The following is a 15,887-nucleotide window of genomic DNA, read 5'->3' as shown; positions in this document are numbered from 1 at the left end:
TCTATTACGGACAGCACTTGTCAGTCCCGAGGGTGTCCTTAATTGAGAGGTTCAACTGTAATTATTCTCGAGTGCGTTTTTAAGAGATGTTGCAACCAAGTGCTGGTGAATATATATTTTAGAAGGGCATGACATGCTATGCACGTCACCCGCATGATATGGGACAATGTACATGACGTGCAATGTATGACATCCGAAGGGAAAGGGTTAAATGAGTTGTGTTATTTTACCCTGTACTTCAGGTCACTATAGGGCATAATTTCTGGAAAATCACCAAACCAAAATCATAAAGCACATGCTTCGGACTGCAAAATCCGAATTATCTCGATTCTCTGAATGCTAATTCATGATATTTCTCTAGCTAATGGTAGTATAGCAACTAAAGATCTACCCATGGGACTCAAGCACAAACAATACGATTTGATTAGGTTATGACATGCGATATTTGCATCATACCATTAAGCAGATTTAGGACCAAATCTAACTACAGTTGAACCTCTCAATTAAGGACACCCTCGGGACTGACAAGTGCTGTCCATAATAGAGAGGTGTCCTGATTAGAGAGGTCAAATTGAATAGAAACAACCAATTTGGGACCAAACCTAGTGTCCTTAATTGAGAGGTTGTCCTTAATAGAGAGATGTCCGCTAAGGGAGGTTCTACTGTATTTGGGTAAGTAAGTAAAACAGGCATGGCCAAGTTAAGCGGAACAGAGTGGCCCATGCAGTCATGTTATCACAAGCCGTTTTGGGCATCAAATGATTATGACATGAAATATGCTGCACACTTTCTCAGAAGCACGAAAATGGCTGAAATGAATGCGGGAAAGTCGACCATGGTGTAATACAATGGTCAGTTCATCTGCAACAGTGATTGATGTCCAAATGGCATTGCTGCACAGTTTTTATTCACAAGGCAATGGGGATGGGGGGGGGGGGGGGGTTAAGTGTAAAGAAACTGGCAATTAATATTTGTGAAAGTTAAAAGAGACAATTTAGGAAAATGGTCGACTTTAAATTTATAGTTGTAATCTATATACTTGTTAAACCAATGTCCTCATTCTTGCTAAAACCAATCAAGATATTCCCCACAGAAGTAAACTGTTGCATATAGAAGGGTTAATTGTATCAGTATTCTTCGCAAAGTAATCACAACTCGCCAATAGATGGCTGCATAATAAATCGAACTTGGTAATGGCAACATCAATTATGGACACGGCCAGATAAAAAGAGTATTACCTGCATTATTTCATTAACCTAACCCCCTAAGGTCTTAGGGCAATTATGCAGCAATGATTCCGGGCTAGCTGATAATTTAAGGCAAAGGATGTTTCATCCATCAGTGCAAAAGCCAGCAATAGGTTCATCTCTTATCACTCTTAAGAAAAAAGCGGTTTAAGCTTTATTCTATGACACACCTCCCTCCAGCTGATGCTCCATCACCTTAAAGGTCTACGTTTGTTAAACATTTTTTAATTTGGAATCAAATTTGAAAATTTCCAATTGCGTAAATACATATCAAATATAAATTTCAGCACTGCTGCTCTATAGACAGATATACAATTACTAGAAATACCACGTTTCTACAAATTTGTGTGCATATTAACTGTATTAAGGCGTTGTGAAAAACTGCACTTCTATTTTCCAATACCTCCAATCATAATGAACAGCGCACCCATTTAAAGCCGTCAATACAAAAAACTTTGTAATGACTGCAAACATTTTCCTTAAATATAAAGTATTTGAGAGTAAAATTTACCAAAAAGTGTTCTTCAATGGTTTGTTATTTTTCAATTTTCAATTCCTAAATGTCAGATCAAGCATGACGTGATCAAAATACCCAAACAAGTCCTGTTTTTTAAAAGCTGTTCGTAAAAAATTTGGAAATTTGTACTTCAATTTGAAATTTCCAATTGCCTAAATAGATACTGAATGTAAATTTCAACATTGCCGTTTTGTACACAGATATACAAATACTATTATACACCAAGTTTCAGCAAAGGTGCTTACATGATAACTGCATCTCTGGCATTGTGTACAACTGCATTTCAATTTGACCCATGATTAAATACATACGGCATACGCCTTTAAACATGGTTTCAATTAGAATCTTCATTTGTGTCCTTGAAGTACGGGATGAGGATGATGAATGACGCAAGGGGAGGGAAAAAATCACGCCTCAGAATGTGATGCAAATTTGAATAATTCCAATTGGCGTCAACAAGGCCTCTGTGAGGATGTGTACTTTTTTAAATTCCAAAGTAGATTTGAAGTCAAATTATCATTTTGTGACTCAAAATGGGAGCAGAGGTCTTGGCGAGGACAGATATTTTTCTATTCAAACCTTTTCGCTACCGTTGGGTTTCAGGAGTGAATGATGCACCCCTGGCCCGCACCCGGATTACAGCGGGCCAATAGTACGTAGTGTAAAGACCCGGTATATTCTGGGTAGGACAGCGAAAGTCAAGTCAAGCCTGGCTAAGTCAAAATCACTTGAGGAAAAGAAGAAGCCGGAACGGTCACACAGACAATATCATGAATGAAAAGATTAATAGGTAAGTTACAGCATGCTCATCAAACTTTAGTAGAGGCAAGGCAAAAACACTCAGCAACTCAGTTAGTATATTATCAAACATACATGTAGTAACTAATTTTCTGCATTCTTGTCCTTACCGCCTAATACATGGACACCAGCTGAAAATGATAGGAATCACAACATAGATGAAAATGGAATTCATCAAGATTGAGATGAACAATTCAAAGTGTGATAAAAATTGCTTAAAATAAATGCTGAGCAGGCCATATGACATGCCACAAACTTGTCAAGCCAAAGAGAGATTGCATCATCTCAGACCAGGCGAAAAAGAGGGTTATTTTCAAGAATTTTCCAGCAACAAAGGGTCAAACACCTTCACTACACTATCATATGTGACCTGCCACAACAAAACCAGGTGCACCTCGCACAGAAGATTAGCCTAATATGATACCAGGAGATAATGGAAGAAATTTTCGTACTCAGGTTTTACAGAAAAGGCAGACAACAGTGAAATGAACAGCAAGGCGTCTCAACCTGCCAATAAGCTCAGAGCAAGATGCCCAAGGTTTTACTGTGACAGGTCACAAACTGTGAAGATGCTATTTAGCCTGTTGAAGGGTGCCTGTACGAAAGGCATATATAACATGTAATAGGCCTATGTGAAACACACACACCAAAAACGGCCAAGTAGTGTCTCCACAGTATATGTTTATGATGTTGCCCATCACAAACAAGAAGCAGATTTCTGCCACCCATCGCATAAGCAAGTTTAAACAACATTAATTACCTTCGAAATCTTGGCATATTTAATAACTCACAAGAAAATATCACAAGTAATCCAAAGAAAATATCACAAGTAATCCTGAGTATCACAATTGAGACTCCTTTTTTATGTTTATCAGTATGGGTAATCCAAATATTCAGGTAGCATCACCAATCGAGCCAAGACTTAAAAGATTTAAACAGTGCTATAGCAAACATACTACAAGTGGCATATTCAATCATTATTCAACCATCACATGGAATATATTGATAGGCCCACATGTACATCAGTAACATGTGGCCGGAAATCGAAAAACGCATATAACCACATGAACTGTAAATTGCACAAAGGATTATTTATACAGTGTGTCTACAGCTGGCTGAGATGCATAATCATAGACCTATGGAAATCTACTGTCAGGGAGACTGGCACACTCACAAAACCACCTGTAGCCTGCTAGTTTAACCAGACAGCAAATCACTGACGGGGAACGATGTTCCCCATCGCTTCGTTCGTTCGTATTGGGTCAGGAAAATATTACTGCAGTTATAAACAATGCTATATTGCAATATTCATGCATGAAACTTTGCTGAAACTTATACGTATAAAGAGGGCCTAGCATTTGTATATCTGTCCACATAACGGCAATGTTCAAATCTATATTGATAGCAAACGGCCATTAAAGTAACCCAATAAGCACACCAAATTGGCGACGCATTGCCATCCCCTCCAACCATTTTTTTCTGTTTTGGTTAAGTAGGCCTATAAATAGAGTGTTGGCTGTCAGTGGCTAAACGTTCACTATCTAATGGAAAAGGTAGTTCTTCTTTAGGTGTTTGAAATGGAAATTGATAGAGACAAACCGTAACAGATGAAGATGAAAAGTATTGATGATTCACCAAAATAATATCTTCAGCTACCTGTTGAGAATACCTGGGATATCAGTAAACATCTTAAACATGATAGACATAGTTGCAATGGATGAAAATAGATGGAGTTCCAAAACTGAGTGAGGAGAGGTGATTGAACGAGTGCCCATGACGTCATGTCGCTTAGGATAACATACGGTTTAGTGCCCCTTCTGGCAGCAACTTGACATCAATGACTCCCAGATCACAAAGTCCGGTGGACATGACTGCCAGTTGAGGGTAGACCATAGGCACCATCATTTTGGCTCATAAGGGACCATCATAGGCACCATCACTCTGGCAATCCTCAACACAGGCCTTTAAGGGCCATATCTCTGCCTGCCTACTGCTGAAACACTCTTCTCATCATCAAAGAAAGCGAAGCCTCAAATGCAAAATAGACCAGCCTGTGAAATAAAGGAGCCTGTTCCCTTTCACAAATCACATTAGGTTCTGCTGCGACTTCCAACTACTCAACATCAACAGCATCAGTAAGGCATACTGGCCCCAACCGAGTTAGGAAGTGTCCAATTCCATGACCTACTGCAAATCTGAATAACTCCTGGGGATAGATTCACAAACATATTCAATTATGATGACAACCTTCTGTAAACATTTGATGGGATGAAGCTTTGGAAACTGTCTCAAATGGCTATGACTCAAAGCCACAGTGGCTAGAAAGCAATGAAAGTTGAACTGTTTTATAACTTCACAGATCAAAGACTGGATAAAACACAATTGAGAACTGTTTCGTGAGTTTATTCACAGCCACTCGTGTCATGCAGCTTGTGAAATTGTGAGATACTGGCATGAACTACTTCGTGAATGATGAACTGAAGAGTTAAATAGCTTTTTTTAGTCGACCTTATAAAAAAATTCAGAATATTGAGCCAAAAGCACGTGAGCAAACCTTTTTGTTTTTCCTTTATGTTTGTAAAGTGCCACATTGGACTCAGCGCTATGACATTATTTAGCCCGGGTGACGACGACATGCTGGGTAACCAATCCGGAGGGTTTTTTACCAAATAATGTAACATCAAAGTAGAAACAACCAGCTCACGAGATCCGGAAAACTGCGGAAAAAACGGAAAATCCTGCAACAAGAGTGCCAACTTGTAAATTGATATCAACAGACGACACTAGCATCACTTGTAACAACGAGAACCAACCAACTGGGAACACACTTAGTAAATATATGTCTCAGTTTACATAGCCATTGAGAACAATATCTGTAGAAACCACATCTCGTTACTAACAAAGAGAAAAGTTGCCAATAATTTGGGAGCTCCAATAACATTTGCTGCCCAACCATACTCCATTCCCATACGTGATGCTGTTAAATGGACGACTTTGACTGGATAGATGTAGGTTTGTCCTCAGCAAACTGTGATAAAGGCCCTTGTTTGTAACTTCAGACTTGTTGGGAGACCAGCACTCTTTCATTACATGTCTACTTTGTAACCTTAAACTTCAATACAACATATACAATCAACTTTGTGTCCTCTGTGTCTGTATACGCTGTAACCTTAGACCTGTTCTCTCAGTTTTATCTACATTGTAACCTTACACCAGACAAGTCATTTTGTCGACTACTACTGCAGGACACTTTTATATTCAGCACACTAGAGTTACCACTTTGCTACAAGTAATTTGAGGAATGCAAGACTCAAGAGACTGCCAGTGAGCAATTGGTCATCCAGCTCCCACCCCCACCCTTGATATCACAGCCTTGCAAAATATTGTGCATGCTGACAGTCTTATAAGCTTGTTTTGATTTCACTCCTACAGGAAACGTTTTCCTTAGACTGACAGTAGAGGAAAATACAAAATGCCATCTTCTTACAATCATGTATAGTCGACCGATATTTTACAAAGGATGCAAAAATTATTCACTTGTCTACATATTGTGCATGCCGACAGTCTTATAAGCTTGTTTTGATTTCACTCCTACAGGAAACGTTTTCCTTAGACTGACAGTAGAGAAAAATATAAAATGCCATCTTCTTACAATCATGTATAGTCGACCGATACTTGTCTACATTTTACAAAGGATGCAACTGTTCTTCTGTTTTGTACTAGTCAATATCTCTTCTAACCTTAAATACTACAAAAATTTGGAGAGAAAGAAAAGCTTCTCTTTGAATAATGACCGAGTTTGTGAATGTCAGCCAATATGCTCGTTAATTTACACCTACTTGGTTCAGTGGGGGCATCCTTTTAATGCTTGCAAAGAAAATATACACACCTGTAACAACACCAAGATTTCCCAGTTGCGTCTTGATTAGACCATACAACTCAAGTTATGAAAGTGCAAATTTCTTTGTGCTGCTCAATTTTCTTCAGTGGATATTGATTGGAATATAAAAAGTAAACGTTTTCTTTTGGCTGTCTGTAATTTAACAAGTTCAACTTTATGACCACTAAAATTTGCATAACCTTTTAAAATCTAGCAAATCATTGAATTTGCATGCAACCATTCTTCCCCAGCAGACAGCAGACAAGATTTGAATTCTTCAATTATCCAATGACACATTTGGGACCTATATGAGGAAATATTCATGCGCAGCCTCACTTTAAGCCTCTGATCATGTCTGATAGCTGGCTTCTTTAGTTGTAACCACTGGGTAGACCTATGAACGTTCTGTCATACGCCAGTTAAAAAGTCAATGGGTTTAAAATTAGAAAATTTGGATTGATTCCTGAAGAGAATGCCACACAAATATCGAAATGTATGATCATTTCGAGGACAAATTTTTGGGGATTCATTCTGCCACTGGCACGACATCGTCACAATCACCGTGTTGTGGTTACGCAGGCTGTCTTTTCAATATGGTGACGACGAATTATTTTAGAGGAACTAGATTCCGAAATTACGTTCACAGGTACATGTAGCCACTCTCACATCAGAATTTTGGTTTCATGCACAAATGATACTTTTGCACCTCGTCTCAGGAATTTGAGCATATCCTAAAGTAGCCTTCAGGGACTTATAAAGCAATGTTGACTGATCTCTTCCCTCAAGTTATTGGTGTTTATCTAGCTCTTAGCCAAAGAGACATCTCCTGGGGCTATCTTGTAATTAAAATTCAATGTAGCCCCTTAAAATGTATTGAAATGCAGACGAGCTTGAACATTTGGATGTGGTTTCAGCATGTTGTAATTGTTTTGTCATGTGTGATAATACGCTCATTATTGGTAATACAAGTTAACACTCTATGTCCACTGTCCCAAGCTACTGCAGCCCTGCCTTAAATGCTGTCAACCTATCTATGTTAAAATGGTAATGAATAACTGCAGATGCTGTCGAGAAGACAGCGGTTTTCGTTCATAAATGAGAGAATATCAAACCGAAATCCAGAAATTTACAACTTCCAGAGGCAGATCTACCAGGATGAGTGGCTTTGTCAGGTGGGGACGTAGAGTCAGTTGACATTATGAGACCCCGGCAAGGCGCAAAATTCCTCTGTATATTTTTACATGAGAATTTCTTTCTCGTGGACATTTCACAGACCAATAAATGATACATAAATCATATGATTGGTGCAAAAACTTTCTTATCTCTTCATAAATCTTGTGATACATTGCCTACATTTGAGCATTATGGTTCCTGGCTAACGTATCTGGGGACGGAAAAAAGGCAGTACCAGACAAACCTACGGCTTTGTATGACTCTGTCTTACATCTTAAAAGGAAAATAGAGTCTTTCTATATGGTTAGCATTCATGGAAATTACTTAAAATAATTATTTTTAAAGGGAAAGTAGACTCTTTCTATGATCGCTATTCATGGAAATTACTCAAAATCCATGGGATCTAGATCTACTAGATGTTGTGTATTCCAATCATGTCTGCCTACTGATGATTCGGCATAATTGATCCCTGAATGGAATAGAGATGAAGAACCAGCCAACACCAATCATCCTTATCTTATTCCTTGATTGAATACTACCAGGCAAATAATAGGGCTTTTCGACGCGGGCCAACAACACAGATGATAGCTTTAACTCCTGGCAATTACTTTTACTTGACAAGGTTGGAATCTTCTGCCCACAAGTATAGTTCTTGTGTAATGTTGCTTTTGTTTACACACTCTCAGAAATAAAAGTTTTTGAGCTTTTGAAAAACATTAAGGCTTTTTGGCCAACACAAATATGTACCCCGTAGGTTTGTCATCAAAATGAAAAACCCTTAGTGGTTTTTCAGGATCTCAAAAAACATCATTTTTTTCATTTTACCAAAAAAAACTTTACGATGTGCATATTTATGTTTGCCGCATAACCTTTGAAGCTTTTTGAAAAGCTCAAAAACCTTTATTTCAAAGTATGAAATGGAATGAGTTGTGAAAGAGTTGATAAAAATGTTGACTGTTTCATCAATGCTCATAAGAGAAAAGTTAATTTGGAATTCTTCTGACCGCACCAGGCTTGTCTTCACTTTCCACTTCAGCAAGTCCATCTCTGAAGTGATATTCTTGTCTCGCAACATAACCAGTTGAGTTGACAGCTTCCTGGAGCTTATTTTATGTTGTCATGTTAGACTAGGTTAACCTTTCGAGATACACCACTCCATCAGTATATCAAAGAAACCATATCCTTGTCTCAAGTGCCACGGCTCTCCAGAACTCCGGTGGGAAGTTTCCAGAAACAATACTCTTTCGTCATACTTAGGTGCAGTCATATTGACCCTCCAGTTTCTCCATATGTGCCCTGTCACAACGAAATGAGTGTTAAGTCGTACAGGAAATGCGCCTATATGACACCGGCAGATAATAGAAGAAACTTAAGACAATTAAAGTGAAACGAACAACCAGTTGTCTCTACCTGCCAAGCTTAGGGCAACAAGTGCCTGGTTTTGCTGTGACAGTTCACATTTTTATATCCCTAAGCACACGAAACAGAGACGGGAACCAGTCACCACCTGGATTTTCAAATGTGGCAGGAATTGCACCTCTTGCCATAGAAGAAGCTCTCCCTCGGCGAGGCCATAGAGTAGTGTCATTATAAGGTCAATACAGGCCGTAGAAAACTCTTCAGCTTGGAACTATTACAAGAGGTGCATTAGCTCTCGCTACTGCTCCCGGCCTAAACCGGGTTCGTACACTGCATACTATTACCCCTGAATAATCTGTACTCCTACATTTCCTCAAGTTCTATCATTCACCCACAGTCCCTGTAAGTTTTTTTGTCGGGTAGAACGGAAAAAAGAGATGGCAGCACTGCACTCATTTCAATGCAGACCTCGTTACTGAGATTAGGTAATGCTAGCTATTTTACAACTTTTCGGAAACCATGTTTCGATCCAGCTCTATACCTGGTGCAGACCAAGGGTATGATACACAGCCGAAACCCTTCGGCAGACAAAAGATAATGGAGTTTATGATAAAGAGACCATGAGCTGTCACATTAAACAAGAGCTAGCGCCACCTCTAAAAAAATTGCCAATTTTCACCAAAGGACAGGTCAACTGTTTTGCTATTGTAAATGACACCACCAATACGACTGGTCATCCAGGTTATTTAGTGGTCAAGAATTGTCAATAATCGGTGGAATCTAGCAGATGATTAGGGACCGTGATTGCAGCCCATCAAGAAGTAATTTCAAACTCCATCAAGTTCTGGCGGAAATCAATTTTTTGTCATCACAAGCGGAAAATAGTCAATGACCAATCAATGAAACCAAATAGAAAATTACAACCCGACAAGCGATTGGTTTTTTTTCTTAGGCAAAGTTGCAACTTGAAGGACAAATCTAGCTCAATTTCGGACAATAAGTAAAAAAGAAACAAATAAACCTTGTTCAGGGTTTTGAATACGTCGGAATAGTTTTTAACTTGAAATTCAGGATAAATCGGAGCACCATTCCTAATTTCTTAATAGATGACTCGGTCTGTACAGTTTTCCAAGAAATACAAGCCAAAGGTAATGTCCACCCACAGTTTAGTATGCGTTTTTTGTCAAGGTTCTTGCAAGATGTAAACACTCTCGATTTGTTCAATTTCTGCGAATAGAAAGAAATATTGCAATTCCAGTGCAATCATGATATATTTTTAGAACTCTGGAAATAGGAAGTTTTCTCACGACCGCGATTCTTATCTTCTTGGTTGAATGGAAAGAAGCATTGCAATCTGAGTGCAATCATAATACATTTTTTACAGAACTATGGAAGTTTTCTCAAGAGCACAATTGAATTTTTTTTATTCAAGAATGGCAGCAAAGATGAATGAGAGAAACAAATCTATCCCAAGGTGATCCAAAAGTCTTTCTGCCAACTTCTAGCGAAAGTTTCTGTTTGATATATACAGCACACATCGATACCAATTCAGAATTAATCAGGTGAAAGAAGATTATCTGTTCTGCTTGTCCGTATTGGTAACACTTTCTTGTTCAATATCAGCATACTCCCTGTCATCAATTCATTGGGAAGACGGATTACTTTTAACGAATGTCCATAAAAAGTCCAGCGACATGAGATCTTCAGAGAGCATGTCTACAGTATGGAACCGACAGCTAATAGAATATGGCCGCAAAAAATAAATTGGTTTTGGAGCGACGTTCCCAAGAGTGCAATAGCTAATATCATGAGCATCATGCGAATATGATGGAATGGATCACTGATCAAGCAATAAAAAGCCAGTGAGACTTAAAGGAGGGTAGGCCTATATAAAAATTTTTGAAAATTTAGTTTGGTTTTTCTGAAGTGAATGTTGCACTGGCTTTGAGAGTGTTTCCGGAAGCTGGACCTATTTTTGTCAATCGGACATAAGTGGTCTATCGAATCAATGGCAAAATTCAATAGTATGTGTTCCTATCCTTATCCATCGCAAAAGAGTATGCCACTTTTATATAAGTTGCAGTTCCACCAAACAAAAATACAGTTTTTTTCAGACCTCTGTCTTCACTGTGTGTAGCATGTCTAAATTACTGTAATTGAGCTGGATGGAACCAATTCAGACACTATAATCCAGTGATTTGCATCCCAAGATGAAAATAGACATGGTAATTTAAAGGTGGAAGGCAAAAAGCAAGGATATTGAATGTCACTTTTTATGATCGACAAAAACATCTGTCGTGACAAGAAATGCACTTTCATGTACCATGTTGTGGACATAACCTTGATCGTATATCGAGTCAGGATAAACCAATATCTCCTATTCCAAACGTGTGTCGACCAGCCTTGGCGGTAACGGAGGAACCACGCTGGCTTACCATTGTATTAAGATTTTATACTCAACCACAATAAAAGTATGCCATGTATGTGGATAAAATACGAAACGACGCAGTACCAAAGGTAATGTCAACCTAGTGATTGACATCAAGATCTTAAGTAGAATCATCTTCAAAAGGCAATTGCGTGTCTCCCGTTAATTTAACTGCTTCGCTGAGGACAGAACGCCTACAGGATTTTTACACATCTGGATGATAACTTCAATTGGTTCAGTTTTTATCAGAGTCGTTTTTCCCTTGCGCTGCAAACAGCATATTTTTGAGTGGATTGTGGAGGAGTCAAGCGTAGAGTGTGTTTCAACCATATTTATCAGCTAAGAAGTTTTCTTTCCATATTCTATCAAAAACTTAGCGAGAATATGAGAAGAAAGTAAAAATTGGGAAGCGGATTATAAAAATAAACGTTGGAAAGTGCATGGTGTGTAATGTCATTTCAGATGCATTGCGTGAAATACAAAATATGACTCCCTCTTTGAATCAAGATACCAAGCAATGCATATTTCAAAACTCCGGCAGGGATTAGAAATGATTGTTAGACTCGAAACCGCTGCTTGTACTACAAGAACTTGGATGCTTTCGATGAATAGTTTTCATGGACTACAAATGACAAGTTGTGATCTCAAAGCCACAAAATCCACTTCCGGCCTTTTTCAGTAACACATTTTTTCCTGCTGTGACTCGAATGGGTTTTACATGGAGGTGACGTTATATCACTCGAGTTTCAATAGGATTTTGTAGGTTTGCAATGAAATGCTTTGGTAGTCTTCATTTTATCAGAGTATCTCAATTTTTTCAGAATAGTGTTCAGTGCCTTTTGCATCAAACTCTTCAAATGACCATTGACATATTCCACTTCCCTAGGTGAAAACCCAGTTTCTCTACAATCAAACACGCATGAAATAAAAATTACTAACTCACTGGGAGTTTCAAAAGTGCTGTCACAATCACCCCGAGGCTGGATTATACAAATATGACCCCCATCCTCCAATGTAATGGTCCTCAAAACTATTACTTTAGATCCAATAAAGCTGTTTAGTCATGCAATCACATCTAAAGGATGAATTTACCTTTTCCATTACTTGTAACACTAGCTACGACATGTCTGCTTGATACTAATTTTCAGAAATAGTAACATGTAGAAGAGGTCATATTCCCATCACGAAAGAGTACATCCACGCTTTTATAGGTTCCAAGGAACATGAAAATCGCTGATACAGATGCACCTTGTTGAGCGACGTAATTACTTGGAGTAATGCACCAATTTGGCAAGATGACTGACTTACCGAGAACGTGATCAAGTTTCTCTCAGCAACAACACACAACTCCTCAATGACATTAACTAGCAATTGCAGCAGGTTGATGAGATGAGTACTTACATGTGCATGGGATGTCTTCAATGGACTTAGTTTAGTGTCATTTGATGAGGATGTAGTTTGACACTTCTGATGAGGGCTCTGATTATAAAACAACAGGAGGGTAGGGGCAGCAGAAGCACAGTGGAAGACCGTCGACCTCATGATCTAGAGGTTGTGAATTCGACTCCGAGCTGAGTCACTGCTTGGTTCTCCGACTGGTCGAGTTCAGGTGAGCACCTTTCTGGTTGCTCTTTGAAACCCCAGGTTCTTTTCGGTGGAGATCGGCGTAATAATTTGGTTTCCCAAAAGCGCTTTGAGCAGGGAAACCTGGAAAAGCGCTTTATAAGAACTCATTATTATTAGATGAAAAAAATTCCCTAAGTTCCAGGCAAAAATGTGTCCCCCTTGTTGCAGTTTGGGGAGGTCATAACCAAATACCAGTTTTAGTTCCTAACTAGTTTGCCAGCTCATCTTCACTATAACCAATGTCGCCATATGACACAAACTCAAACTCCAAACTTATCAATGAGCAGAACTCCCGTGGTATGATTGGTCTCCAATATGACTGATAAGGATGAGTGATATCTGCCATGGACAATATCAATCTTGGTTATGTTTCCTGATAGATCTTGCTATCTTGATCTCGCAATCTTGTCCACGACATCTCGACATCTCGATATCGTGATGTCGCTGTGTTATTCTTTCATAATCATCTTGTCATCTATAGTCAGGGGTTGAACCAATAATTGGATTTTAGAGGAACGGGGGTAATACGGAAATTGAGGGTTGTATTGGTGTTGTGATCTTGTGGTAGAATATGCCACCTCAGGAACTGGAGGACTCTGTGTTCATTGAACTGAATATGATTGAGGTCAAATGGATATAACGCAAGCAGCACTTTAGTCTACTTTTTACATTTTCACCACCTGAGAAAATGTACCGTTTCATTTCCTGATCAAAAATCCAGCACGGATCGATAGCTAGATTCGACGTGATGGACAAGCATCACGTCGCAGGGCCAGTGATAGGGTTCCAATCAGAAACTTGTGTATGGCTTGACGGTGCACTAACTGCTTTGATACCGACTGAAGCACAAGAAGGGATGCTTCGTATTGCGATTATGAAATTTGTTTTAAGAATACTACATCAATGAGGGAAGTTTCACATGCGTTGCATGCTAGGAAGAGGAAAACCAGCACATTGTCTCAAAGACAGAACTCGTGAACACAGCAAAGTTTCAGAAAAGACACCAATATAATCAGAAGAACTGAACGCTGTTGAAGAAGAAAAAAGCTCCGACAACATTCTATCAGGTCTTTTCACATATTGCTTTCGTCCGACTCTATACCTAAGGGCTGGCCAACCAGAAAAAACTTTGTCTAAGCTCAGAACTGCCGGTAAATCGCTTCACCAATGATCCCCTCATGCCAAATTGATTTTTATCATCTTTCCTCTCAGTACCAATTCTCTGACACCAATTATGCACAAGCCCCTGCTAAGTTTCATATTACATTTTTTCAATGCTGGCCCCCTCACCTATCTAAAATCAATGTACCATTCGCATATTGGCATCTTTCTTCCGACATTGCAATACTTCGACCCACAACATCAACTGGTCACAGAAAAAAATGTCAGAACACGACATGATTTATTGCCTGAAAGTTTTTGATATTGGGCCGGGAAATGAATCCTCATATTGCAGGGTCAATGATGGACAAATGATAGAGGAAAGAAATAAAATGTGATATTGACTGTCAAGCGGGAATGGATATTTGTCTTACATACTGTATGATACATATAGTCGACGATATTTTAAATAAAACTTAAATTTTTCCCTTTACCCATGTTCAGTATCATGGCTGTTTCAGAGCATTTTGGACCAACATATATTGATCGGTTCACTTCACCTTCAGAATTTGTGACCTAGAGCAGTTGTAAAAATCTAGTGTACTACAAAATGTCCTCCATTTGTGTCAACCAGTAACAGCTACAGCTCCTCAATTCAAATATAATCACCCTCACCAATGAATTAGATGTTTACAGGAAATGCTTTGCCTTGGGAAACCAATTGGTGCATTGGGACATCAAAGATGGAACCAACAGGGCGACCTTGGTTTTGTTGATTAGCAAGTGATCGCATTTGTTGCCAACTTTGGGCAGGTAAACAAACGGTGCTAGATCAGATAAGCGATTGAAGTGTAGAGGGCTGGTGGGGCGTCCATAATATGGATACATTGATGAGAACCTGGAGGTCATGATATGAGAACATCTCTTTAAATGTTATTTATTCGGAAAAAATGGTTCCCATAAGTTTTCCACCTCACTGATTAGGAAGCAGGCCACATTTGTCTGGGCTGAAGGCTGTACATGTAGCACTGATATTGAAACTGGACAGAAGGAAATTTCAAGACGTCAACTGCCTTGAGAAAAGATAATAGGGGTACGTCGTTCATGATTGCTGGTGGTCCAGGAAACAGAAATGCAGTTATACACAATGCCGTAGCAGTTATTAAGCATACAAATTTGCTGAAATTGGTCTTTATCATGTTTAAATTATTTGTATATCTCTCTACACAACAGCATTGTTCAAATGTATATTTTGTACGTATCTACACAACTTGAAATTTCCAAATCCAATTACTATTTCCAAATATTATAAGGTTCCCATATATTAAACACCTTACCAACTGGACTGTCCACGTGTGTCTAAATTTAGGATTGATGCTGTAGCTCTGATATTGAAACTGGAGAGAAGGAATTTGAGTGCCTTGCCCAAGACAACAAGATTCATGAGAAAAGATTGAAAACAGATGACCAAGTGCTAAGGAGTACAACTTGAGCAACCACTCAGCGCCAAACCAACTATCATGACTATCGCTTCTATATCATGACCATTTCTATCAGATCAATTAGTAGGTGCATGACTGCCAAGATTAAAAAGCTACGGCAACTGGAATTGATCACCTTAAAAACAGGTACGGCATCCCCTTCTGGTGACTGCATGGGATTTCATGAAATTGGTATTTCATATTTTTAACCAGGCAGTCATTTATCATCACGATTTTTGGATGGCAGTTGTAAATTAACACGGTAACATGGCCCAAG

General features: G+C 38.9%; 1 protein-coding gene across 3 annotated transcripts in view; it reads right to left on the bottom strand.

Annotated features, from left to right (window-relative positions):
• LOC135496597 (N-acetylated-alpha-linked acidic dipeptidase 2-like) overlaps positions 1-15,887 on the bottom strand; it is a 150,568-nt gene that overhangs the window by 72,346 nt on the left and 62,335 nt on the right. The window contains exon 1 of one of the 3 annotated variants that reach the window (XM_064785998.1): positions 3,323-3,480. The exons of the other annotated variants lie outside the window; for them this stretch is intronic. Coding sequence (XP_064642068.1) covers positions 3,323-3,339 — 17 coding nt within the window. The 5' untranslated portion in view covers positions 3,340-3,480. Of the gene's footprint in view, positions 1-3,322; positions 3,481-15,887 lie in introns of those variants that run through there. 3 annotated transcript variants of the gene reach the window in all.

Source organism: Lineus longissimus, chromosome 12 (genome assembly GCF_910592395.1).
Source record: "Lineus longissimus chromosome 12, tnLinLong1.2, whole genome shotgun sequence".
Lineage (NCBI taxonomy): Eukaryota > Metazoa > Nemertea > Pilidiophora > Heteronemertea > Lineidae > Lineus > Lineus longissimus.
The sequence above is the reverse complement of the archived record's forward strand: the minus strand, read 5'-3'. Positions and strand labels throughout refer to the sequence as shown.